Source organism: Parasteatoda tepidariorum, chromosome 10, assembly GCF_043381705.1.
Source record: "Parasteatoda tepidariorum isolate YZ-2023 chromosome 10, CAS_Ptep_4.0, whole genome shotgun sequence".
In the NCBI taxonomy this organism is placed as follows: domain Eukaryota; kingdom Metazoa; phylum Arthropoda; class Arachnida; order Araneae; family Theridiidae; genus Parasteatoda; species Parasteatoda tepidariorum.
Window position 1 is genome coordinate 69616601 of NC_092213.1, and position 26381 is coordinate 69642981.

Genomic DNA, 26381 nt, shown 5'->3' on the forward strand with positions numbered 1-26381 from the left:
AGCGTTTTTAAAGTTAATAATATCAAGAAAGGAAAGACTCTCTCATTTAGTTTTAGTTTAATAATCCGTAAAGATAGAGAAGAGGAAATAAAAATTAACTTTTTAGTTTCATCTTCATCCTAAGAGATTGATAGCAACTAAACGATTGAACGGTAACGGATAAAGGATATCCGCTTTTTTGGACTTAAAGCGAAACGAAAAAGATCATTTAAAAAAATTCAAAATATCCCAATGATTTATTCACGGATGCATAAATTTCTTCTAACGATGCAAATTTCTTCTAACGATGCATATTTCTTCGAGCCTGCTATAATTTCACTAACATGAGGTAAGTGACATGAGGTTAAATAGTATTTCAGTTTTATTCTCCGAAATTTTTGAATTATATATTCATTTGAATTTTAAGGCATTATTCTAATAAAAATGAATTTATTAAAAAATATTTTGTACATTAGCTATTTTGTTACGTATGCTTGGTTAACTGCATGAATACCCGAAAGGCTTGAATACTTAAGGACAAAAACATAATAATTTTTAAGGTAATCATGGAATGTTTTTGGAAAAATTTATATTAATTTCTATAAATTGTGAGAAAAATAAATATACTTTAAAAGTATTTATTGTGCATTAAATTGAAATTTAATTGTTGATATAATTTAAAGCTTAGATGCCTGTTATATAACATGCGTATAGATATTGAGACCATCTTTAGCCATGACGCATGTGTGGGTATGTAAGTGAATGTATATAGAGCAGTAAGTAAGTTACTTTTATAAATTAAGATTGTAACACTAATTTATTTATTTCTGATCATAGCATTACTGATTTATTTTAAGGTAGAAACTAATTATGATAAGCTATTTCTATAGCCAACTGGGGCCCTATTACCAACTCACCGAAATTTATTCCGCTCGGAAACGATTCCGCTAGGAGACTAGGTTTCATCGGATTGCCAATTTCGTAAAACCCACTTTTTCGTAACATGAGCATATCGGAATCCGGAATCGAAATTGACATTCCGTACGATTCCGGTGAAATTGAAGATTACAGGCGGGACTAACTTTGACCAATTAGAAAATTACTATAATTCTAATTTATTGATCTGGAAGGATATGTTTGTTTTCTCTTCTTCCATGCGAGCTAAAATCACATTAACTTAGAACTGAAAGCTTAAAAATTCATACATTTTCAACAATTTTGTGTGTTCTAAGCCAAGCGTGTGTTTATTTGAAGTATAGAGAGTAGTGTAGAGTAAAATTACAACGTAGTATTTTCAAATGGCTTCACGTACAAAAATTAGTATTCGGCTGTATTAGCATTCCTAAAAAACAATGCAGATTTAAATAAAGGAACCCTTACCGACATATATATAAGCATTTTTTTATGTTTAAATATATGATTTAACAGAGCGAGTTCAAAACTTAAACCCTTTGAATTTTAATAGTTTACTATTATTGTTTCAAAATCGCTATAATTAAAAATGCTTTATGTGACAAAAGAAATATAAGAAAAATATAAGTCAAAAAGAAAAAATATAAGTCATTAAAAAATATAAGTCTTGCAACCGTAAATTTGTTAAATTTTCCTATGAGAATTGAAATTAAAAATCTTTTTCATCACAATAATTATTCGTAGCGTTTATTATGAAGAAATCTGCCAAATCATTTCTTAACGTCCCCAAAAGGCTATCTACCCTGCTAATGAATTGCCCTCAATCAAATGATCTTAATTTTGTTTTGTTTTAACAAGGAAGAAAGATAAAATAACTCATAATTTATGTAAATATTTAAACATTGCTGCCTTTATGTTTTTTTTTAATTTTTATTTATTTATTTTTTTCACAGAAAACAATCATATTTTGCGTTACACGTAAAGGGAAACCACGAAAATATCTTTCAGATTGCTTGACGCTTAAAGAGTTTCAGCTTAATGTTCAGGATTCGTAATGAAGTTTTTTTTATATAATGAATCATTTTTTAGCATCTTTGACAGACAGCCAATTATATTTGTGAATATAACGAAATGCTCTTTATATATTTTTTTATTTATATTTATAACTCATCCCAAAAATCAAAGTAACTAGCAATTTAAGTATCGGCGAAACACAATGTTTATAAAAGTTACAAAAATAATTTATTTTAACCATGATTAAGTTGAAATTAAAATTATCAAATTTTGCGTTACACGCGAAGAAAAACTACGAAAATGTTTTTCAGATTGCTTGGCGGTAATTGGATTTCAACCATAATGTTCATCATTATCTCAATGAAATTATTTTTTCATAAGCAATCATTTTTTATTATTAATCAGGCCTAGCCTTTGTGGCTCAGAAGATCTGGAGTCTCCTTGAGGTCAGGCTAACCGTGGGAGGTTTTCGTGGTTTTCCTCTCCATGTAACGGAAATGAGGGCTAGTTCTATCAAAAAGTCCTCCACGGAGGCAAATTTCACTCAATGCTTGATACAGGACTCTCCTTGTCTTCTGGGTTGGATTTAAAATTACAAGACTATGGAGTTGAACATCAAACAAAAAATTAGGTCGGCTGTTCGACGACGGTTATAAAATTAAGAAATAGAGAAGTTATCATGTTTCTGGATATAACGAAAAGCTCTTCTTTTTAACTCAATCAGTTAAAACAAAATAAGCCGCAATTTAAGTATCGAAATACAATTATATTTATGAAAGCTATAAAAATATCCTATTTTAAATAAAATTAAATAAAAATTATCAAATTTTGTGTTGCACGTTAAGAACAACTACAAAAAATTTTTTTTAGATTGACTTTGATCGGTAGTAATGACAGTAAACAGCGCCATTTTAATCACTATAATAAACAAACTCCTACCGAAATCTAGATTTCGCTGGGTCTAAGCCTGCCGGAATCGGATTCGTAATTATTTCGCATCGGAATTTAGTTCCGATCGGAATGAAGACCTCGTAATATGGCCTAACTGACATTCACGGATTTATAACGTCACGAGACCTTCATTTCGATCGGAATCAGATTCCGTGAAGCTGGTAATAGGGCCCGGACGGAATAGTATGGATTTAAAACCTTTTATTCTTGATCAAATAATAAGCAAACATCTTTTTTTTTTTTTTAATGGCGGGCACTTGGAGCTATTGTCCATTGGCAGAACTGCTAATTCTCTTTTCGTTACCCAGTGGGCACCTGTGGCGAAGCCACGGCGGTGGAACAGCGTCGCCCACGTCACACTACCACAACCCGTTTATAGGGCGGGTCACATTCACACACAAAGGAGAAAGGACATAGAACACAGGAGGGAAAGAAACATCCATGCCTTGCCCGGGATTCGAACCCAGAACCTTTCTGATGCAAGGACAGTTCCCTGCCCCCTACACAGCCTGGTCGGCAATTACAGATACTACCTTCTCCTATTCTTGTTATTGTAAGCTTTGGCAGCTGCTGGGAGATTAGTGGTGCACGATCTGTACCTCTTCTAGTTTAAATTATGAATTTAATTTAATGTTCTTTTCAGACCTATTAAGTTCATTTGCTTTTTACTGATCTTTATGACTCTCCACTGTTACATAAAGAAACTTAGGCACCTCAAAGCTTAATATAAAATATTTACTGCTGTTCTTAAAACTTTACACAAGAAAATTATTCTATTTATATTTTTTATGATAAAATTTGTACAAAATGTATCCAATATTGTAAGTATCAATATATTATGAGTATTATTATCAGCATATTATAAGTATCAATCTTAGATACAACCTCGATTAATTACTTTTCTATTTTTTTGTCTGTTTTTAATCTTTTTACACGGACTCCATGAATAGTTCTCTCTCAATTTCAGATTTCTGAATGCACCTTCTCAGTCATGGTATTTTATCATATAATTGTGCTTGGAATTGTGCTATCTGAAGCCAAATCCGTATGTAAATTCAAAGGATCAGGAGTGGACTGCAATTTGTCTTTATCGCCAACAACATCTCTGCTCAGATGCCAGAGCAAATGCTGGCTGAAGCCGTATTCAATCAGAAGAAGCATGGTTGATACAAATGTATCTAAAATAACATTTGCTAATCCCTTTGGCTGGGAAATCTTCAAAGAAGTCATATCTTACGAGTGCGAAGACGAAATCATGTTCGTAGACAGAGCGTATAACAACAGTGAAGAGCAGTGCGAGAAAAGCAACCACGCCAAATATAAATTAATGAATTTACTAGATGTTTTCGAAATAGATAATATAAAGAAGTTAGAATTATCACATTTCATAAACGTTAGTATATTTACGAATATTTATCCACAACTCTTTACTCTAAATATTCACCATAACGTATTTCCTGGAAATATTTCAAGCAGTACTATTCATTTCACAAACCCTTTGCGCAAGTTATATCTGACACATAATCAACTTCAATTTTTACCGGATCATATTTTTTCCTCTTCTTATTCTTTGAGAAAGTTAGATTTATCATCAAATAATCTGACTGAGATAAACAGAAGGCATTTTCAAAAACTTAAAAACTTGACGTCTCTGAATATATCACGTAATAAACTCGTTTGCATATCACCTAACACGTTTTCTGATCTGAATCATCTTAGAACATTAAATCTTTCGCATAACGACTTGTTGACACTAACGAATTCGAAAGACAAAACGGACGAAGACGATAGTAACGAAGAGGTGAATTCGACGAGTGAGCTGCAGATCCACGATAGTAATTTTTTACAACATCTTCAGTCTCTTCGTAACTTAGATCTCAGTAATAATATCATAACCATACTCCCTAATAACATGTTCAAAAATCATAGTTCGCTGTATTACATGGATTTAAGTCACAATTTTTTAAGAAAGTGCTATCGTTTTTCTGCTGAAAATTATTTGCATATTTTAAATCTTTCGCATAACCTAATTCAGATTTTTGGAAGATTGTGCTTTAAAAACTTGAAAAATTTAAAAATTCTAAATATCAGTTCAAATCTAATTAAAGAATTAAAATTAGATTTCGGAAAATCTGTGGAAATTCTCGATGCATCTCATAACAAGATCGCGACTGTATTAATCAGTGGTAAAATAAACATTCGTGTATTGATCTTGTTTGATAATGAAATCACTTCGTTTTTTTCGCTTTCACATCTATCGCCCCTTCTCGAATTGTTATTATTAGACTACAATAAAATTTACGATACAAATTTTTTGAAAGAATATCCATATTTTCAAGAAGTGAACCACACTGTCACGATTTCTGTAACATTTAATAACATTTCTACTTTCGATACATCATTTATGAAAGATAAAAACATTAAAAATCACGATGAACATGCGTTGAATGCTGCACACGGAATTTTACTGGACATTTCTTTCAATCCAATAAACTGCGATTGTGAAATGTATCACATGAAACAATACATAGTTGAATCAAATCGACACAAACTATTGTCTTTAATTAATTCCGAAAACATAAAATGCGCGATTCCTGAACCATTGAAAAATCATTCGGTTCAATTTTTGCACGACGATAACTTCACTTGTACTTTTAAAAACTATTGTCCACGATTCTGCACATGTGGCTCTCGTGGAAAAGATAGAAAGATTTTCGTCAACTGTTCTGGCCTTGAGCTTCATGAAGCTGATAAAAAACCTCAGTTTGAAGTTAGTATTCTATACTTTAATAAAAATAACTTAATAAACCTCTCCTCTCTGAATGAATGGACGAAATTAACTGACCTGTGGGTTGACAACAACCGTTTGGGGACATTAGAAGGATGGATCATCCCTCCAAATCTGTTGTTCCTTTCTGTAAGAGGAAACAGACTGAAATCTTTATCGAATAATATGATCCAGTTCATCCCAACTCAAAAAGATTTTCAATTATTTTTTGGACTGAATTCTATTAATTGTGATTGTGAAAGTGAAACTTTTAAACAATTTTTACTAGGACACGGAGAAGTTGTGAAAGACGTAAGAGAAATAACTTGTAATCAAAAAGTTGAGGAGAAAGTAGTAGAAACTCCTCTGATAGAAATGTCAGAACCAGAACTTTGTGCGCAACAGATCACTGCCAAATATAAACAAAAAGTTTTAACCATATTCTTTTGTATTTTACTCTTAATTATTATTGTTACTGTAGGTTTATATATCAGGCAGCGAGAGTTGATTCACTCATTTTTGTATGTTCACTGCAATAAACTATTTTGCTTCTATCCTGAAGTCGCCGATTTAGAGGAGAAATTATACGATGCCTTTGTTGCTTATAGTAGTTCTGATAAACGTCTAGTTATGAATCTTCTAAACGAATTGGAACAGAACGCGCCATTTTTTAAACTTTGCATTCACGAGAGAGATTGGATTCCTGGAGAAATTATAACTGAAACCATTGTGAAATCTGTACGAAGCAGTAGAAGAACCATTATAGTATTATCCGAATCGTTTATTTCCAGTCCATGGTTTAAAGTAGAACTGAAAGTGGCAATTTCGCAAGAACAAATGAATCCAATCATCGTCATCATGGTTGACAAGTCTATTTCTTTGAACGAATTAAACAGAGAATTACGAGATGCCATATCAAAGAGAACGTATCTTGAGTGGGGAGAAAGATGGTTTTGGGAAAAGCTACGTTACGCAATGCCACATAAAGTTTGAAATCCAGTTGAATTGATTTCTATCTAAGTTACTCGAAGGGAGTTATTATGCTTGTCAAATTACGTTATTTTTAATGCATTAGTGCCTTGTTTTTCGATTACCTTTATGCTATTTTTGTTAATCAATTAACGTTTGCAAAGAAACATATTTATTCTGTTAATAAAATGTCGGGTTTTGTTTTTATCAAAAAACGCTAAAGGCTTTTATTCTTAAAAATAGACTTTAAGTTGAAGCTATAATTCCTTTATACTTTAAATAATTGTACTGAGCCATTAAATTTAAGAGCTTAAGCCATTAATTTAAAGAATTGTAGTAATTATATCAAAAGGTATTTCTTTTAAAATTTGCCGTTTTCTAAATGCAGAATTGTAACCATTAGGACAGTAATGGAAAACTAATCTGATTTTCATTTTGTGACGTACCTAAGTTAAGTGCTAATTTGTCCAAAGCGCAAAGTGTCCTATAGGGACTAATATAGGGGATGCCCTTATATCTATGGCGTCCTCATAAACTTCTCATTTTTGCATATGCATGGAAGAACCACGTAAGTGACATTTTCAATGAGGCTGTTATCAGGGTGAAAGAAAAAGAAAGATGGCATCCGAACTATATTATAAATTTATTAGAAGACGGGATTAGATATTATTTGCCTTATTTTATTTACCATTACTTAATTCTAAATGATAATCGTGCAAGCATACTCAAACCTAATGTGGATTCAACTTGCCCCAAAATTTTTCTATAGGATTCTGGTCTAGATTCATTCGGTCAACCCCATTGTCATTCGGTCCCCCGAGGTACACCATTGATTAGATGTTACTAATCAATGGTGTACCTCACAACATGACAAGTAGCGTTGTCATCCTGGAAAATGATCCAACTCATAAAATGCATAAAGTTTCCTGCAAGTTCAAACTGCGTGAAGTAGATCAGGACCGCAGTTATACCATTCATTACGAACGATACATACGGGAAAACGGTGAAAGCGAGATGAAAATTAATACATTTACCTAGCGCATCAAAACATTTTTGTTTCAAAATTATTTACGATGTAAAAGAAGGATAAATAAATATATTTATTTATTTAGAGCATTTGGAACTTTTGGTTTTCTTTCTTCTCAGCACAAACAATAAACTTTGGACATTTGTTTCAATTTGCTGTTTATTTTCTGAAAGTTTGTGCGAATACAAAAAGTTCATTCTTCATTGTTTTTCAGGCTACGTGGCCTTCCTCAAATGTGTGCTTTCTTCAACGGTATTACTTTGCACTTCCAGCTTCTACAACCATATCATAAACTGACAACACTGCAAATTTCTAGTTTTTTTTTTATCTACTGATGCATAAGAATCAAATCTTTGTTTGAGGCGTTTTACCTACACTGTAACATATCCACATTTTCTTCATTATTAGCATCAGGAGTTATTGTGTTTCTTCTCAAAACAAATTAGCTTCAACATTTCTTTTAACCGTCGATTCGGTAGAATTTTTGAACGATAGACGCTGAAATCTGTTAGTTTCAAAATTGATCAAAATGGGTATTAGTAAATTCATAAGAATAGCATTTGTAACCAGATCGTTAAAACAAGACGCTACATACGGAAAACATAAATATGCACATACATATGAAGTACATACACATACATATGAGTTAGATATACGTTACATACGCAACTTTCTCAAAAAAAGCAGATATATTAATAACATACAAAAGAATTTGCATTTTTTTTTAAATATTACAACGCAAAATTTTATTTTAATATGATAGGGATGGCTTAGTTCAGTGTAATTAAATTTTATTTAGTTTCACAATTTAGACGCATTTATTTATAGCTATTTTATATATTCGACTTTCTAGAACTATTACAAAAGTTCCATAGAAAAGAAGGAAAAAAAACCTGTTGCTAGAAACTTATATAGGGAACCTATATTAGTATATAAGGAACCTGTTTGAACCTGAAGAAATCATAATTGCTTTATCATTTCTGGTGCCAATCTGCTGTAAGTTTTGTGTGGTCCCTGCACTACTATTTTTTACTTTTGAATTAAAAAAAATTAATAAAATAATTAGCGATGAATTAATTTACTTTAAAATAAATTTTAAATATTACTTTTCATTAACATCAGTACGATCAAGACAACAAAGAGTCTTTTTCGTTAATTCTTAAAATATTGAATACTAAAATTATTACGATTCTTGAATAAAATACATAATCAATTAAAAAAGGTATTAAATTGCATAGACAATTCAAAACTTTCTCAGGGTCTTAGTTACATACCAACCAATCAAAAACATTTAACAGAATGTTTGAAAACATTCCTCATAACAAATATATTTAAACCCTTCTATATAATGGCACTAATCATGTGATATACCAACCAATCAAAATTCGTTTAAATGGTCTCATAATGGCGTCATACATTCTAAATATAACATCCGATCAATTGCTAACAAATTTTTAAGATTTAAGTATAGAATTTCAGAGCGAAATTTTTTAGTGAAAATGTTCAAGATTTGACGAAAGCGTAAGTTTTAAGGGTTCTATTTTAATTACTACTTCCTTACAAATTTCATTAAACTTTCTAAAATAATTTTTTTAAACTTTGTAAGCATAACGAGTCACTAACAGAGTAAAATTTGACCATATAAAAGGAAATTACGATGTAATTTAAATTATAATTCTGAATTTCCATTACGCTTTCAGCTATTTGACACCTTAACTATGAAAATGTAAATCAACGAAACAGATAACATTAAACTATTCTACTTACGTTCTTGGTACTTCTATTAGATCTTTATATTTTATAAATAGCTGCAAAGCGAAAACCTTCAACTTGCAAAAAGGAAGGGAAAATGATAAATAAAAAAATTGTGTTTTCGATGCTTTTATATTCGTAGTTGTTCGGATTACATAATTCGATTTCTAGCCTATTAGTTGTAATACTTGTTCTAGTAGAATAATTCAAGTTCTTAAAGTAATATCTTTAGTTATGCTGCATAATTTTAAGTTGCTAAATAATTAATGCGAGTTTATTAAGTACCAATGATTCATTTGCTTTTGATACCAATGGCTTTTATGCAATTGGTTCTATTTAGATAATTTAGTTTCATTTTAAGAGTAAACAAAATTTTCGCGCTACATTTAATAACTTTTACAAATTTCATCTGTTTAAGTCAATGAAACTTTTTTAAGTGCTTTGATTCTCAGGCGAATTAAATATTTTGTTTTCTCTATGATTTAAGTTTTAATGGTTCATCTAAATAGTATCAGTTTATTTTGAACTTCACCCATTTAAGTTATTAAATATTTGTTTATGCAGTTTACATGCATGCCATATTCTTCTTTGAAACTGTTTCTAATGTAATTTAGCGTAGCTACAAATGAACTTTATTTAGCTTCGTCGCCAAAATTAAGGGTCATATTCATTACCAATTCGTGAGAGAATCTGGTATCTTATAACTTGTCGAAGCAACTGATTTATGCATTAAATAAAAGCAAATACTGATACTTAAGTCTTAGGAGATTTAAAAGAAAAACATTTAGAAAATTTTAAGTAAAGGAAGATTTGAAAGTTAAGCTCCATCTGTTTCTTGGGAATTAATATTATAGGTTCATAGCTTAATGCACAGTTTTAGTGAATATTTTGCAAAGTTTAAAATATACATGGTGTTAAAAATGTTTAAAGAAATAATTAAATATAAGTTACTTTATTTTCTAACCATGGCTTTTGTTTAAAACGAGTGTTTATATTTTGGGAGCTAGAAAAAACAAAAGTTCTCGCATTCAATTTATATGCAACTTATGAAATAAATGTAATCTGTTTTGTTCAAAGTTTTCAATTTAAATATAATTCATTCCACGTGAAATAAACATTTAGATTTTTCGTCACAATTAAATCTTGAAGATTCGCCTAACTAGAGCCATATTCTTTGTGTAATTCTCATATTGATTTTTTAGTTATTTGTTATATTCGCATGATTAAATAATTGATTAGATGATTCACTTGTACTAAATGTGTATTATATACTGGCTCTCTGGGCACTCATAAATTGTTTCATACCTTTTTCTGAGTTAAAGAATTAAAAGACAAACATACGAATACTATTATTTAAAGATTTGAAGCTTTTAAAATGACCGGCACTATTTTCGTTGTTAGGTAATTATCAATTTTGGAAAGTTCTAAAAAAATTGATAAACTATAGATAGCTGACTCCAGTAATGTTCAATTAACTGAGTTAATAGGTTCTACTAGTATTTGATACTGGTAATTGATATCAAATAAGTACATTTGTAACATGTTTTTTGCTCCCTCCTAAAAACGATGCCAATTTTTAAAGGCATGTGATCGCCAAAACTTCCCTTTAGTACTCCATATATTTTTGACAGAAAAATTTTAATTCCTATACAAATAATTTGTTATTTAAACCAACGGGTTCCAAATGGTGTTCCACGGAACCCTCAAGTTTATTGGAAGTGTCACAGGGTTTCCGAGAGTTAGTACTTTATTTTTACCAGAGTTGTGACTTTATTTTATTATTTATCTTTTATTATATGATTAAAATGCTTGTGGAGAAAGAGAATTCAAAACAATGCTTTTTTAATAACTGTATGATAAATAAATTGTATATTTTTGACAATTTGCAATAGTATGTCGCATTGACTAAAAATATTTGAATTTAACAATAAATAATTTTCTATCAACTTTTTTCTGTTTTAATTTTTCTTTTTTCTACTTTTCATTTTAATTTCAACTCAAAACATATTTCTGCTTATTCACTTTCAGTTCATGTATATGTTACGGTCAATGTGAATCGTCGGTTAATACTAACCGGTCAATATTAATAATAACGAAATGAAGTTTGGTCAATGTCATTCCTTCGCGTTTTTATTGTGGATATTTCCGTATCGTAAACTTCTACTCCAACTACAATCGCCAAGGCGCCAAATTGATTTCAAACGGGAAAATTAAAAAAAAAGAAATAGAGAAATTTTTTTTTTACATATTTGCCCGGGGATGGCTACAAGTACCCTTTCTGCGGTGTCTTTCTCTTCTTCTTCTTCTTCTTTTTTTTCTTTTTTTTCTTTTCCTTTTTCAGTTTTTCGTCGGCCGTTGCCCGGAAGTTTCCAAGACTTGGCGATTATTCTACCACAGGTCACGATACGAAATCTCCCTTTTTCAGTTTTCACTTTGGTCAATAGAAGCCAACAGAAGCGGTTAGAATTTATAATAACAGGATTTATCACTTTAATCGTAACACGTATACGAAGAGGCACACCCATGTCCCAATTAACCATTTAATCACATTGACCAAACTTAATTAGTTATTATTAAGAATAATTAGTTAAAGTAAATAATTTGCGATATTCCTCACTTTGTCCAAAAGAAGCGATTAATATTAACATTGACAGGTTAGTATTAATAATTACCGGATTCATTACTAATCGGGTAATTATAAATAAAATAAGTTTTTATCACTTTTTACATTTTTAGTTGCCTGTAGCATCCCTTTAATATCAAATTAGAGCAAACTCTTTTCAAACAAATTAAACTATATGGTATAAAACCTAATTTTAAGACTATAGGATATTGATAAAGTTAAGAAATCGACCAATTTAATGATATTGTTAAACGATATGATGAAAAAATTTCATTCTTCATTCATTTCGAAGATATTTTCAAAGTAATTGTTTATCGTTAATTAATATGTTCCCAATTGCCGAAGAAATTTATTCACTAAGCCTTTATTCATTTCGGCTTCCACAGTTCCATAAAATTGTGAACTTCTGTCCTAAACTGTAATATTTGATCTTAGAGCATTCACTAAGCCTTAAGGTTCCGTCAAAAAAGTTCAATCATTTCGGCTTCCACAGTTCAAAAAAATTGTGAACTTCTGTCCTAAACTGTAATATTTGATCTTAGAGCATTCACTAAGCCTTAAGGTTTCGTCAAAAAAGTTCAATCATTTCGGCTTCCACAGTTCAAAAAAATTGGGAACTTCTGTCTTAAACTATAACATTTGATCTTTGAGCATTGATGCAGTTTAGAAGTTATAAAAGATTTGGAAATCTCTTTAAATCGACGTGAAATCTAGTCTTATTGGCAAACATAATTTATGTGACAAAAAATGGTATTCAATTTTTTAAGATGTTAAGCATTCATCCAAAAATTAATCATAACTACTTTAAGTTTCATAATATTTTATTTGATAAAAAAGAATTACCTATTACATAAAGCAAAAACATCTCCATAACATATTTAAATTTGGTACTTTGCTTTAAATTTTTTTTAAATACATAAGAAACAATACTTCGTTTGCTTAAATAGCATTGTTAGATGCGTAAATAAGTACAAGTACAAGTGCACTTATTATGCCTAATGGGTTTATTACTTCATAACTGTTAGCTCTATGGTCTTGGAATTGGTCTCTATACATTGAGCGTAAATAATTACATCTGAAACGAAATCTCAAAGTCTAAATAGCCGAATGTAACCCCTTACTACCTCCCACTAAACCAACACCTCCTAGAAAAGAGCAGGCCTCAGCACGGGTTACCATAAATATCCTTTAGTAGTCCAAACGTAATGACATATTTCGTAATTTCAACCACTGCGCAGCTTAGTACCCCAAACGTAATGACATCTTTCTTATTTTTCATCTACTGCGCAGTTAACTTCGTCACATCGGACTACTAAATTGAACCGTGCTGTGGCCTACCTTCTTCTAGGAGGTGTTGATTGAACCCGGTCGCGTGAGAAAATGAACCTTAGTATCACTTAATATAAAGCGGGTAGTTCACAGTAGTTGCAGAATAAAAACTTTTTTTTTAGATGTCCATTTTAGTTTTTCGCAATTTCTGATTAATCTTTGTTTGTGTTTTGAAAGTTACTATTAAATGAAAAGTTTCGTGCTGTACTATAAATAGAGTCAAAATGAGTAAACAGTCTGGTAGAAACTGAATTAGGTCCATCGCAAAAAACGGATGCTTGAAAATCTAATATTAGGAAGTAAATAAATGAAAGAAATCCACAGTTCAGTAAAATTGTTAATTTGCAGAAAAGAAATTTCAAAATTTGCTAACATTCAAATGGTATTCGTGTTTATTAACATACCCACAATTTTTATAAAAAAAATTTTTTGTCAAACTGCAAAATAGAAACTTGATAATGAGTTTGCTTTTCCTTTAGGGGTTGGTTTGAATTTTAAAATATAATGCAGTTATAAATAGTTAGTAATTAACAAGTTTGAAATAAAAGACTGCATAAGAATGACCTAGAGGGTTAGCAGTTTTTTAGCATGCCAAAGCTAAAAATATAGAAATGAAAGTGCTACCGTAAATTTTAAATAGATACCACGCTACACAGCTATAATATTTTATTAAAGCTTTAAATTAGTTTAAAAAATGTTTCATTAAAAAAGGAGTTCAACTTCATACGTTTGTCAATAATTCCTTTTAAACTATAACAAATAACTTTAAAAATATCTGCTGTATCAGCCAATCAAAATTCATTTTAAATAAAGGCAAAAGACTTCTGATACCAGCCAATCAAAATTCATTTTAAATAAAGGCAAAAGACTTCTGATACCAGCCAATCAAAATTTATTTTAAATGATCTCATGAAGTCATACATTCTAAACATCACACCATATCAATAGCTATACAATTGGGTATAATATGAAAAAAGCACAACTACTTCCACTTACTAGGAATAACATTTACCTTTTAGTTTAATTAATAAACTGAGTTTTAAATATGTTTACTAAATTCATAAACTTCGGTAAAACAACAATATAAATTATTTCCAAAGGAACTAGACTAATACAATTCCAACCTGGCGAGTAGCGACTTATAAACAAGACACTTCGTTTGATGCTTTTACTTGTTGCTAGAAATCAGGTTCGCAGAAAATGCTGTTTGCTAGTTAAATTTAGTAGGAATAACACGATCTGTGACGTAGGCTATAGTATACCCAATTCTTATGATTGAACTGACCTAATTTATTTGCCGACATTTTTGTGATAAATAAAAATGAATATGTTCAAGAGTGTAAGCAAAGCGTAAGTTTTATTAATTCTTTTTTAATTAGATTGTAGATTTCTTAACTACTATGCAAATTACCGTAAACTACCTAGTCAATTTTCTTTTTTAAACTTTGTAAGCTTTAAAAGTCACTTGCCAACTATCTGACAATTTAAAAAAATCGTAATTATTTTAAATTATATTAATGTTATACTTTTCTATTTCAAAGCTTGATATGTCTAACATTAAATCCCCATACTTTACATATAACTGAAAAGAGAAAGCTTCTGACTTGCGAAAAGAAAAATAAATTATACGTAAATAAATAAAAAATTAAAGTCACGGCTATATGAGATGCAAGGTTATTATAACAAATAAGGTTATATGTGTTCATTTAGTAAACAAATTAATTGATACTTTTTGGTGATTACATTAATGTAGTAAACAAAAATAAAATTCTCGCGCTAAAATAAATAATTTATAAAATAAATGTTGTCTGCTTAAGTTAACGAACGTATTCATTTATATATATAATTCTCACGCGAATTAAATACTTAAATTTCTCTTTGTGTTAATAAGACTTATCTGTGCACTTAAACAGTACCACTTTCTATTGCATTTCGCTTATTAAGGTATTTAAATTTATTTGTTATTGCAGTTTTTATATATCCCTGAAGCAGGGCTCGAAAAAACTCAGAAATTTTACCCGTCCCCGAGGACGGCTTGTCCAACAATGTACCCGTCCTTCTTTGAAACTAACCCGTCGGTTCTAAATAAAGAAAAATATAATTTTCTCTTATTTACTACAAATATTTATATAAATTGCACAATAAATTAGTAGTTACTAGGATTACATTATGCAGTAATAGGAGAAATACTAGGTTACTAATAGTAAAACCTAGTATTTCTATTATGAAATAATTTATTTCTTTGAAATAATTTAAATAACAAAGGTTCTGTCAATTATCATGTCAATTTATCCGATGGTACTGCGTTTTTTAAATAAATCAAATATGACGTTTGCCAGTTCCACAATCAAGCCAATGATTTACAGAGGTTTCTGCACAGAAATCTGAAAGAGGTTTTCCATTTAGGTAGATGTTCATAAATGCGCTTAACGCTTCTTGTTTAAGACCAGTAAGTAATGTGTTTTTTTTTTGTAAGTTCATTGCTGAAAAGCCCCTTTTAACCGCTGCAGTACTCCCAGACAGAAAAAACATCAATTCCACCATGCGCAGTATATTGCTGTATTTCGAGATTAGAGGGTCATTTCAAAAGTGAGGGGCTAGACTCTTGTAAGATAACAAAAATTGAAAATGTATCACGAACATTAACGGGAAAATGGCCGTCCGCGCGGACGCTGGATTCGAGAAATATGTTGTCCGCGGGGAATTTTTGACAGCCGAGGACGGGCGGTTTTTCGTGCCCTGCCTTGAAGAAACGAAATAATTCATTTCGTTTAAATGTTCTTCGCAACTGTTTCAAATGTCACTTCGTTTATATAGCTGAACTCAAATTCAGCTTCAATCGCCAAAATAGAAATCATCGCAAGATGAAATATGGTAACATATAAATTATCTACGTTAGTGATTGATAAGTATTAAGACTACTAAAGCGAAACACTGTTTCAAACACGCACTAGATCTTAGTCGTACACATAAAAAAATTTTGAATCTTAGATAAAAATAATAAATAATAAGAAATGATAAATATATAAATGAGAACTTAAAATTTTAGCTCAGTTTGTTTATTGAGCATTAATATAATAGGTTCAAAAATTAATACACATAGTTTATATTTTCAATTTATTTATCGATATATGGTGTGAAAAGTGTTTATTAAATACCAACTATTAAATATCTGCCACGTTTTTTTTTAAATTATGTCTCTCGTTTAAAACGATTTCGTTTAATGTTAGCATCTTAAGAGTTAAGAAAGGCGAAATCCTCGCACTCAGCTAGCGTGCAAGTTCTAAAATAAATTTAATCTGTTTTGTTAGCGTAATTTAAATACAGTTAATCGAACATTAAATATTTAAATTTTTCAGTAAAATACTAGTATACGTTACAAGCTTGAAATGTCGCTAACGCCCAAAATGACGTTTTAACGATTTTCGCCAAGAATTAGCGTTGGTAAAAACCTAGAAAAACATAACCTGAAAATGGCGAATAAATACGCATACCATGGAAAAATAATATAAATAAAAAAAAAGCAATAACCCACCGAATCTCACGATATCTACAACTACGAATTGTTAGCTTGATCGCTTTTCCAAATATCGCCGAAGCTTCGGTCTTGAAGACTCTTCTTACTGTTACAATTTTCTTTTTATACTACTCATATTGATTTTTTATTGATTTTTTACTGAATTTAATACTGATCTTTGCTTCTAAATTTGATAAATTGATTAATTTGATTAAAAGTACTACTTTTATACACGTTTATCAAATTTCTTTGCGTATCTAACCTGAATTCAGTTTTATTGCCTAAGTTGATATTTGCTACAAACGAAATCTGGGCCCTCATAAATTGTTTCAAGTACCGTATTCGATTAAAAAATTGAGAATCGGGACTGTAAAAATTACTTTTACAAGTATTATATAAAAATTAATCTGTAAATTTAGCTTTTTTTCTAAATTCTGTTTGACATAATTGTTGCATTATATTGAAGTAAATGAAAACCAATTTTTCGTGAGAGCTTTAGTAACTACATAATCGATCAATTATTTATTTCTACACAACTATGCAATGATGGGCGAAACAGAAAGATACACACAGTTAAAATTTCAAATTTAATTTTTTTTTAATATATGTCGCTTTTTCAATTATTAGATTAAGAAAAACGTATTATTTTAGAACATCGACTTCTCCAAAAAATTAACTATGCACACCCGATAATAACTAAAAGAAACTAATAATTAAAGACCTAATAAATTCTCAGTGAATCTCAATTTTAGTTTGATAAATTAAGAAACGACAAACATCGTTGATATTATTATTCAAATAATTGAAAAGAAAAAAGCGTCTACATCTTAAATTTCAACAAAGCTTAAATGCTAATTCTACGAAAGAAATTCATTTTCCACGCTTTTCCCTCGAACGAACGAAATTTTAGAAACAATTCCAGTATAGGGGGCTAAAATTATCATTCACACAAGCTTTCAAAGTTTTAGAATCTTTACACAACGAAATTATGCAGATGGTCTCACTAATACTTCATTTTATAATTATAGGTCAAATAAAAAAGATTTTTTATCATCAATAAATCTGTATCAAATGAAATTATGTTATTTGTTTGTTATTGTTAACAAAAGTATTTTTTTTATGAAACTGCATAAAACACTTTTTAGTTGCTTTAAAATAAATAACCTGCGCTAAATTTTAATCTAAATATCTGTAAAAAAAAGCTACTTTTCTTTAAAGTGTTAAGAATCCGTTCGTATAATAACTTAATATTAAGCATCTATTAGTACAGTAACTTAATATTTATGAACTATCTACTAATAGTTTTAAATATGATATATTAATACAGTATACATTAATATAAGTTCTAAGTATATGTTTGCATGATCCAAAAAAATATATCCTTTAAACAAATCTTATTTGCAAAATATAAATTTCTAAAGATATTATCCCGTAACTTAAATTTGTGTCTATTCATTATCAAAATTTAAATGTTTAAGATTATTTGAAAATTTGTCTTCATTTTTTTCTACAATAGATTTTCGAAGGAGAAAGCCTGCAACTTAGAAGAACGGAACAACAAGTGGTTAGAAAAGACGTATGGTCGAAAAGATCATAAGACGAAGAAAAGACAGAAGAAGAGAGAAAACAACATGAATAAGATATACCTGTTGTTGAAAGGTCCAGAGATCTGGATACCAGGTAAAGATTCAGCAATTTGCACGTGGAAAGAAGCTGGACCCTACAACCATGAGGTCTATGTGAAAGTGATGGATTGGTTGACTACTCAAGATTTTGAATCATCTCCCATCGTTCAAGACGAAGAAACGGTAGAGCCAAGGAAGAAACAAAAGGCTTGGTCCACCCTACCTGTTTTCTGCATTGTAAGTATATCTTATTAGCCATAAGAATTTCAACACGGCTTGGGAACCTTAGCTGCCCACCACAATGTCTACACGGCTTGAGAACCTTAGCTGCCCACCACAATGTCAACGCAACACGGCTTGGGAACCTAAGCTTCTCACCACAATGTCAACTCAACCCGGCTTGGGAGTCTTAGCTGCCCACCACAATGTCAACAAACACGGCTTGGGAACCTTAGTTGCTCAACACAATGTCAACACTGCTTGGGAACCTTAGATGCCCTCCACAATGTCAACACGGCTTGGGAACCTTAGCTGCCCACCACAACGTCAACACGGCTTGGAAATCTTAGATACCCACCACAATGTCAACACGGCTTGGGAACCTTAGCTGCTCACACACTTTTAACACAACCCCCTCCGAAAGGTCCCACCTTAACGCGGTGGAGGGGTTTAAAGCTCTCTTTTTTTAAATGATGCAACAGATAATATATATATATATATATATATTTCTCTTACACGGCGACAAAAAAGCCTCATTACAACTCTCCAAATGGCAACGCTGGAAAATCGACCAATGGTTGCCGCTAAAAATGTCACATGCCAAATCTAGCTGAGGTGACTCAACATATAACACTTTTAAAAACAGAAACTGAAATAACCAGAGAGAGCATTCTCACCAAGTGTGATCTGCTGATGACAACCTAAACAAATTGGAAATAAATGGGGGAAAACTGGATCCTTCCCCGTGATTTTCCGGCCAATAAAAATGCGCCGACAACAATGGAAAGCGGTGTCAGACCATTATGATTTTATGATATATAGAGCAACATTTTCCTATAATACAAATTTTTTTTTTTACAAAAAAGTTGTTCTATGGATTTGAATGATTGTTTTGAATTCTTAGAATTTTGTGCATTAGCAATGTACCCAAATTAGTAGCGAGCGAAGCGAGCTTGGCTTGCGAAGCAAACCATATAAGATTTCGTAGCAATTTTCGGGGGTTGGTGAGCGTTAGAGAGCAGGGGGCGCAGCCCACTAGTATTTATGAAATTTCTGTCTGAAACGTTATTTAATAAATGAGAGCTAACTAAGTGGACCTACCAAATATCCTCTTTTTTTCACCACTAGACAACACAACAGAAAATTTGTTAAGAATTTTTAAGTACAGTATATCATTATTTTTATACAACTCATCACTGATAATGTTTTTCACTCGTAAAGAATATGCTTTACTGTTTCAGTGTGTCCACAAATATGAAAAATTTGCGTGATGGTAAATGATTTATGAGAGTGTTGAAATTTTGAAAACTTTAATTTCAAAAATTAAATAAGTTAATTTTTGCATTTAGAGGAAATTCTGAAAAATTTATTTTATGAAGTTTTAATGCAATTTAAAACTGATGTCAAAATTGTGTATTTGAAAGTAACAAATTTTTCAAAAGATAATTGCGTAGTTTAGTCTCCGCAATGTTAATCAGTCTGTATCAAGTTAATCAGTTAAATCAGTCTACCGCAATGATATTTCTTTGCTGCTGGAGTAGCAAAATAATTACTAACCAATCATATTACATAACGTTCCTTAACATTAACCATAACACTAATTCGCTGCTTCAGTAGTACAAAGTAAATTCCCTTTGTATAAGAGCAAAATTATAATTAGGATTGGGCTGAATAGAATCTGCGTTGAAAAATTTGTTACTTTTTCCGGAAATTTTGTTTTTTAACAAAAAGAAAATTTTTGAATTTTAGAAATTTACATTAAAATCCTCTTTTAAAAATAGAATAAAATGTCTGTAGAAAATTTATTGAATTGCAACTGATTTACAATCATGAATTCCTTCATAAGTTAATTAAAAGCGCTACATTAAAATTTCTAAATTTAAAAATCTGTTTCGAAGGTCGCATCGAGCTCCTCACAAAGTAGAAAAAAGATTTGAAGAACGTTTCAACGGAAATCATCATAAATTTACAATAACTTACGAATAGTGCTTATTTTATTTTTATTCCATAACAAACTTCATCCAAAACTTTTAGTCTCCGATTTTAGAGTAATTTCTAGTCGTACAAAATTACCTAATCATTATTTTCGGATAAAAAAAACTTTTTTATAAAATTTTGCGTGTAAAACTTTATATTTGAAAATATTACTTTAAATAGGAAGCAAATAAAGTTTTCAAAGGTAGCACGTATTTTCTAAAATTATATAAATTTTAAAACTAAAATATTGCAAAACTGGTTCGAAATTTAAGGCCTGGTTTCTTAGGACAGGACGCCGTCAGCTGGAAATCAGCGCTAACCTCTGATTGGTCCATTTGTGAGTTTGATAGTATACGTCATCGAACTCTCATCTTGAGCTACAATTGCCGTCCAACTCAACTGCAGTTGGATTACAACGTGACGTTAACCACAGAAGCAATGGCGGACAACATCCAACAGCACATTGAAATCCGCCAAGATTTTGATTTTGACATTAAAAATAGCTTCTTCATTAAACATAGCACTCTTCATTTAGCTCAGCTATAATGTTTTTTTCTTGGACAAAGTCATTATTTGTTCTCTAAAACACTGGTCGACAATAACAAAATCAATACAAATTCAAAATAAAAATTTGTTTACGTTATTAACGCATGCGCAATGAGAGATAATGTCTGCGTAGGATCGACTGCTCACGCTGAGCTAAACAAAAAAGTATTTTTTTGGTGTCCGCTCTCCGTCAACTTTCCTCTGACGCCCAGATAAGGCGCTAGTTCTAAGAAACCAGGCCTTGAGCTAACAAACCAGTATTTTGTTGGCGTCAGCGGGACGTTGACGTCCCGCTGACGCCCAGATAAGGCGCTTGTCCTAAGAAACCAGACCTTAACGTTTCGCGTAGCGTCTGTAGTCCCTCCCGTCACATTCGCGCTTTCACACAAAATTGTTTGAACAGAAAAGAAATAGAGTAAACATGCAGAAGATGTTTAGCAATCAAAGAATTAAATATATTGTGATTACTCTATACACTTTGATTTCCTGTTGAGATATTTTAACTCTACATATTTTTATAAAATTAAAAGGCTTAAAGTAAAAATTAAGAATACATAATATATTAACTTACAGAGGTTATTAGCTTTAAGAAACTAAATTCTTAAACTACAACCCTCCACGTGAGGAAATCGGTATGCCTGAAGTGTTAATAGTTTGTTAGTTATTGCTGATTTCTGTGGTAAAGTATTTGAAAAACTGATTTGGAAAATCAAGCTTTTAATTTATTACATTTTTAAATTACTGTGAAGAATATGGGTTTAGTCTCTTATATAACAATTACTTTTGAACATTAACTTTGGGAAAACATTAACTTTGACACAGACAGTTTAAAGGTACCTTATTTTTAAACTAGATAATCTTGCAGCTATTAAATCTTTTTTCTAAGGGGAGTGTTTAAAGGCGATGCCTATCTGATCAGCCAGATGTATTATAATTGATCATGGACTTTAGCCTAGTAAGTAATTATACTTGGCGGAGTAAATTCTAAGTGCAATTTAAGCTATAGTCCTGGTTTCTTAGGACAAGAGCCCTCTCTGGGAGTCAGCGTTAAGTTGACGTTACCCTAACGTCAACAAAATACTGTTTCGTTAGCTCAGCGTGAGCAGTCTGTCCAACGCAGACATTATTGCGCATGCGTTAATAACGTAAACAAATATTTATTTTGAATTTGTATTGATTTTGTTATTGTCGACCAGTGTTTTAGAGAACAAATAATGATTTTGTCCAAGAAAAAACACATAGCTGAGCTAAATGAAGAGGAAGAAGAAGCTATGTTTAATGATAAAATCAAAAACCTGGCCGATTTCAATGTCCGATGTTGTCCGCCATTCCTTCTGGCGTTAACGCCACGTTGTAATCCAACTGCAGTTGATTCGGACGTCAGTCGTCGTTCAACCTGAGCGTTCGATGACATATGCTGTCTAACTTACAAATTGATCTATCAGGGGTTAGCGGTAGTTTCAAGCTGACGTTTTGCAATGCCGACCTGTCCTAAGAAACCAGGCCTTAAGATCGATCGGATGCACGACATAGGGACATCGCTTTACAACACACGTAAACTTGTGCGAAACTCAATTCCTAAACCACTGCACATGTGTGGAGATAGAATAGGAAGCGGTAGATGGGTTCTGCTTTCGCTTCGAGCTTCACACTTGTTCAGCAGTTTCGGAATTTTTAGTTTCTCTCGTTTACTTTGATGCAGTAGTACAATGACCATGCAGTAAAGGCCGGGTGGCTTCTGGAGACCTGGTGGTTCTAAAGTGCGATACATGGTTGCACATGACCTGAAGTCTCCAAGGAATTCTAGCACTTACAGCGTAAAAGCTATTAAAAATAACTTGTGCATTAAATTTAACGGGTAGGGTGGTGTAAAATAAGGTCCTGTGCTGAAACTTACGATGGCAGGTTCGTACCCTGAAAATCCCCAAGCCCTTTAAAAGTGATTAACAGGATCAGACTTTTCTTAGAACTCTATCACTAGATTGTGGCAGTCAGCAATATCTTTTAACGATCTTAACAAAAGTGATATCTAGGCTAGATGAGGATGGGAGCTGCGTTTGATAGACTATTTTAAATTTAATATTAAAAAAACTTATTTTCTACATTTAAAACTTATAATTGCAAAAACTTTGATTTGAGATAAATTCACGGATAAAATTTTTATACCGAAATTTAAATAAATGAAGCTCGCACTTGTTAAATCTTATAATACATCAACCACTATTTCAAAATTTTAGTTGTCATTTTAAAAAAATTCAAAACATGACAATACAAGCAATCTTTAATTTATTCAGAATTTTATGAAAACGTTATGTGCTAAAAAAATTAGCAATAAAATACATTTCTTTTTATATTTCTTTGCTTTAGGGTGAACTCTTATACCTTTTGTAAATTAACAATATAATTTGCATTTAATAGATTTCAAAATTTTCAAAGAGGTTACGCTCAGCAAGTTTTCTTAATAATAAATTAATGTTTATAAACTATTCTTGTACGCGTGAATTTAATTCTAATGGAAATATATATTTAATGAGCGGAAAATGTACCTTGTAACGGACAACAAATATAGTATTAAAAAGTACAATTTAATAGTAATTTTAAAATTCACTTTCAAATGATATTGTATTAAAACTAAGAAAACTACATAAATCTGTAATTTAGTTATCCTAAAGCAATATATTTTCTTAAATATCTTGTATCAGCTAGATTAATATGAAATTCTGAAATTGTATTAGTCAGAGAATTATGAAAGTCTTTATGTATTTAATATCAAATGTAATGTATTACACTTCGATGTATTCGAATAGAGTAACTAATCAAATTTGCGTTGATGTCAATGTTATCAATGGATATTGATGTATTTGTATTGTAATGAGCCTTGAATATTAATTTCAGAACCCTCTTGTGTACAAACTTCGCCACTGAAAGTATATATGAAATTTAAAGAATTAATACTGGCTTGTCTTGTAATTGAGTACTAAACCAAAGATTGTCGAACAAATTTTAAATATTATTAAACTTCAGAGATACTAAATTTAAATTGGCTACCAAAATATGAGAATTTTAATTTTTTTAAATTTGATCTTTGTCTTTAGTGAAACACACAGGTTTTATCTCTGGCTTTCTTAACTTTCTGATATATTTGAATTAGGTTTAAATTGTGTATGACAATGCAATTTCATTTGACCTGCGATAAGCTTCGATATTTAAACTGAACCTTTTTTTTAATGGTAATATGAAAAACACGCACAATAAACTAAGAAGTGTACTTACCGCGTTAAATTAATATTTTTCATAAATAGCAAATATTTAAATATCTCTTTCACTTTAAAATTATTCATAATTTCTAATTTGTACAGTAGCTTAAATCTAAATTTGAATCAGACATTTTGAAAAAAAATCAACTTCAATTTTGATCCATTGAAGAAATCCCCTTTTTCTAAATGATTTTTTCAATTATGACTTCAATATAAATAAGGAGGTTATTTCGAACTGTGAAGTAAAATTTCCAACTTAAACTCAAAATTAATTTTAGCTGAACACACATTTAAATAGTAGACCAATAGTAACGTTCATCTAAAAAAATTAGTTGAACTACTCACTACAACATGTTGCAATTACATGTTACATGTTTCAAAACTTTTTAGACATCTTATTACAATAGTTTTAAATAAGTTAGTTAAATCAACACTAAGGTTTATTTAAACATATGAATACTCATCTATAAATCTCCAGCTGTGTAGAAACAAATCATTAAAGGCAACATTGGTTTAAATTTTTGATAAAAAAAATTTTTCATGAAAGAAGTATAGGTGGCGCATGTTTTTGGTAGTTTGTATTGTAGTAAACTATTGTTTGAAACTTTTAAATTAAGTTTTTGATAAGTAAAAGTTTATGTACTTAGACTTGAACAAAAATAAAACTAGTGTTTAGCACATTGTTTGGTCCTTTATTAGATTAGAACAAATTTTTGTTGGTTTAAATTATAGGTACCGTGATTACGGATCATCTTATTTATTGGCACGAACTCTTACTTTCGTGAGAAACCTAAGCTTTATCTAAAAAAAATTACAATTTTCCTTCCCAGAAAGCATGTAACCTTACGGCAACCTTGGGTTGAAACTTTATTTTTATTGCCACGAAAATGTTTGTACTAAAAACCTTTTTTCAATAAAGCAAAAATGTTGCAGCTTCAAACCTTTCATCCTAAAAGGATTAAAATTATTTTTTAAAGCTTTTTTTAAAAAGTATTGTCACATAGGTGCATCATGACGTTTTAGCTGACGTCACACTAGCGATAGGATCAAATTGCATACCTGCCAACTTTTACGCATTTGGCGTAAAATTTTATTTCTATATTTAAACTGGTAGTAAAATGTATGCTTTTCATATATTCTTTACATTTATAAACTTAATTATAATCTTTTTGACCACCACTATTTTTTAAAAAATTAAGCATATATGTAATACTTTAATTGATATTTCGCCTAAGTCTATTTTAAATGCATCGTAAGTTTCTGTTAAAATTTGTAACTTAATCATCTTCAAAAGGATCAAAAGCTGGCGGGTATGACATTGCATTGTCCATTAAAATTTCGTGATATGGCGGATTTTAGCTGATTATGCAAGACGTTGCGAATATAAACCTGATACCTAGATTTAAGATTAGCAAGATTATTTTCGCCTTAAGACAACATCTATTTAAGGTTTTTATATAGAAGGTTTTGGATTAGAGTATTGTGCTTAGAATAGAGTAGATGGTAACAGATCTCGTTTTAAGGTTAGAAGGCTTACACGAAAACCGCACAAAAAACGTTTTTAGGTTTACATTAAAATACTTTTGCTGAGTGAAAATAAACCTTATTTTGCTATTTGGGCTTAAATTCTACCCAAACGCGTTGACTACATGGTAATGGAAAAATTACTGATAAGGGAGTTATAATACTAGATTTTAACTTGCACATAAGAATACAAAATGTTCTTTAGACTAAAAAGCTGTTTGTCAGCACATGTGTTAAATCTGTTTCCGTCCATAATTTTGTAGAAAAACTGTCTAATCACTTTTTAGATATAACTTAAGCTTAGTTTTTTTTTACATTGTACATGCTCAATTATTAGTTGATTCAAATGAGAAGATTTAAAAAAAATTTCTAGATTTAGTAACTAATTTTTAC

At 30.7% G+C, this 26381-nt stretch overlaps 1 protein-coding gene across 1 annotated transcript; it reads left to right on the plus strand.

Moving 5' to 3' along the window:
* Positions 1–239: 239 nt before the first annotated feature.
* LOC107444764 (protein toll-like) lies at positions 240–6814 on the plus strand. The gene is made up of 2 exons (XM_016058984.3): positions 240–328; positions 3824–6814. Exon 2 carries the CDS (start codon positions 3848–3850, stop codon positions 6614–6616), a length of 2769 nt encoding a protein of 922 aa, XP_015914470.1. The 5' UTR covers positions 240–328; positions 3824–3847; the 3' UTR covers positions 6617–6814.
* Positions 6815–26381: the final 19567 nt, after the last annotated feature.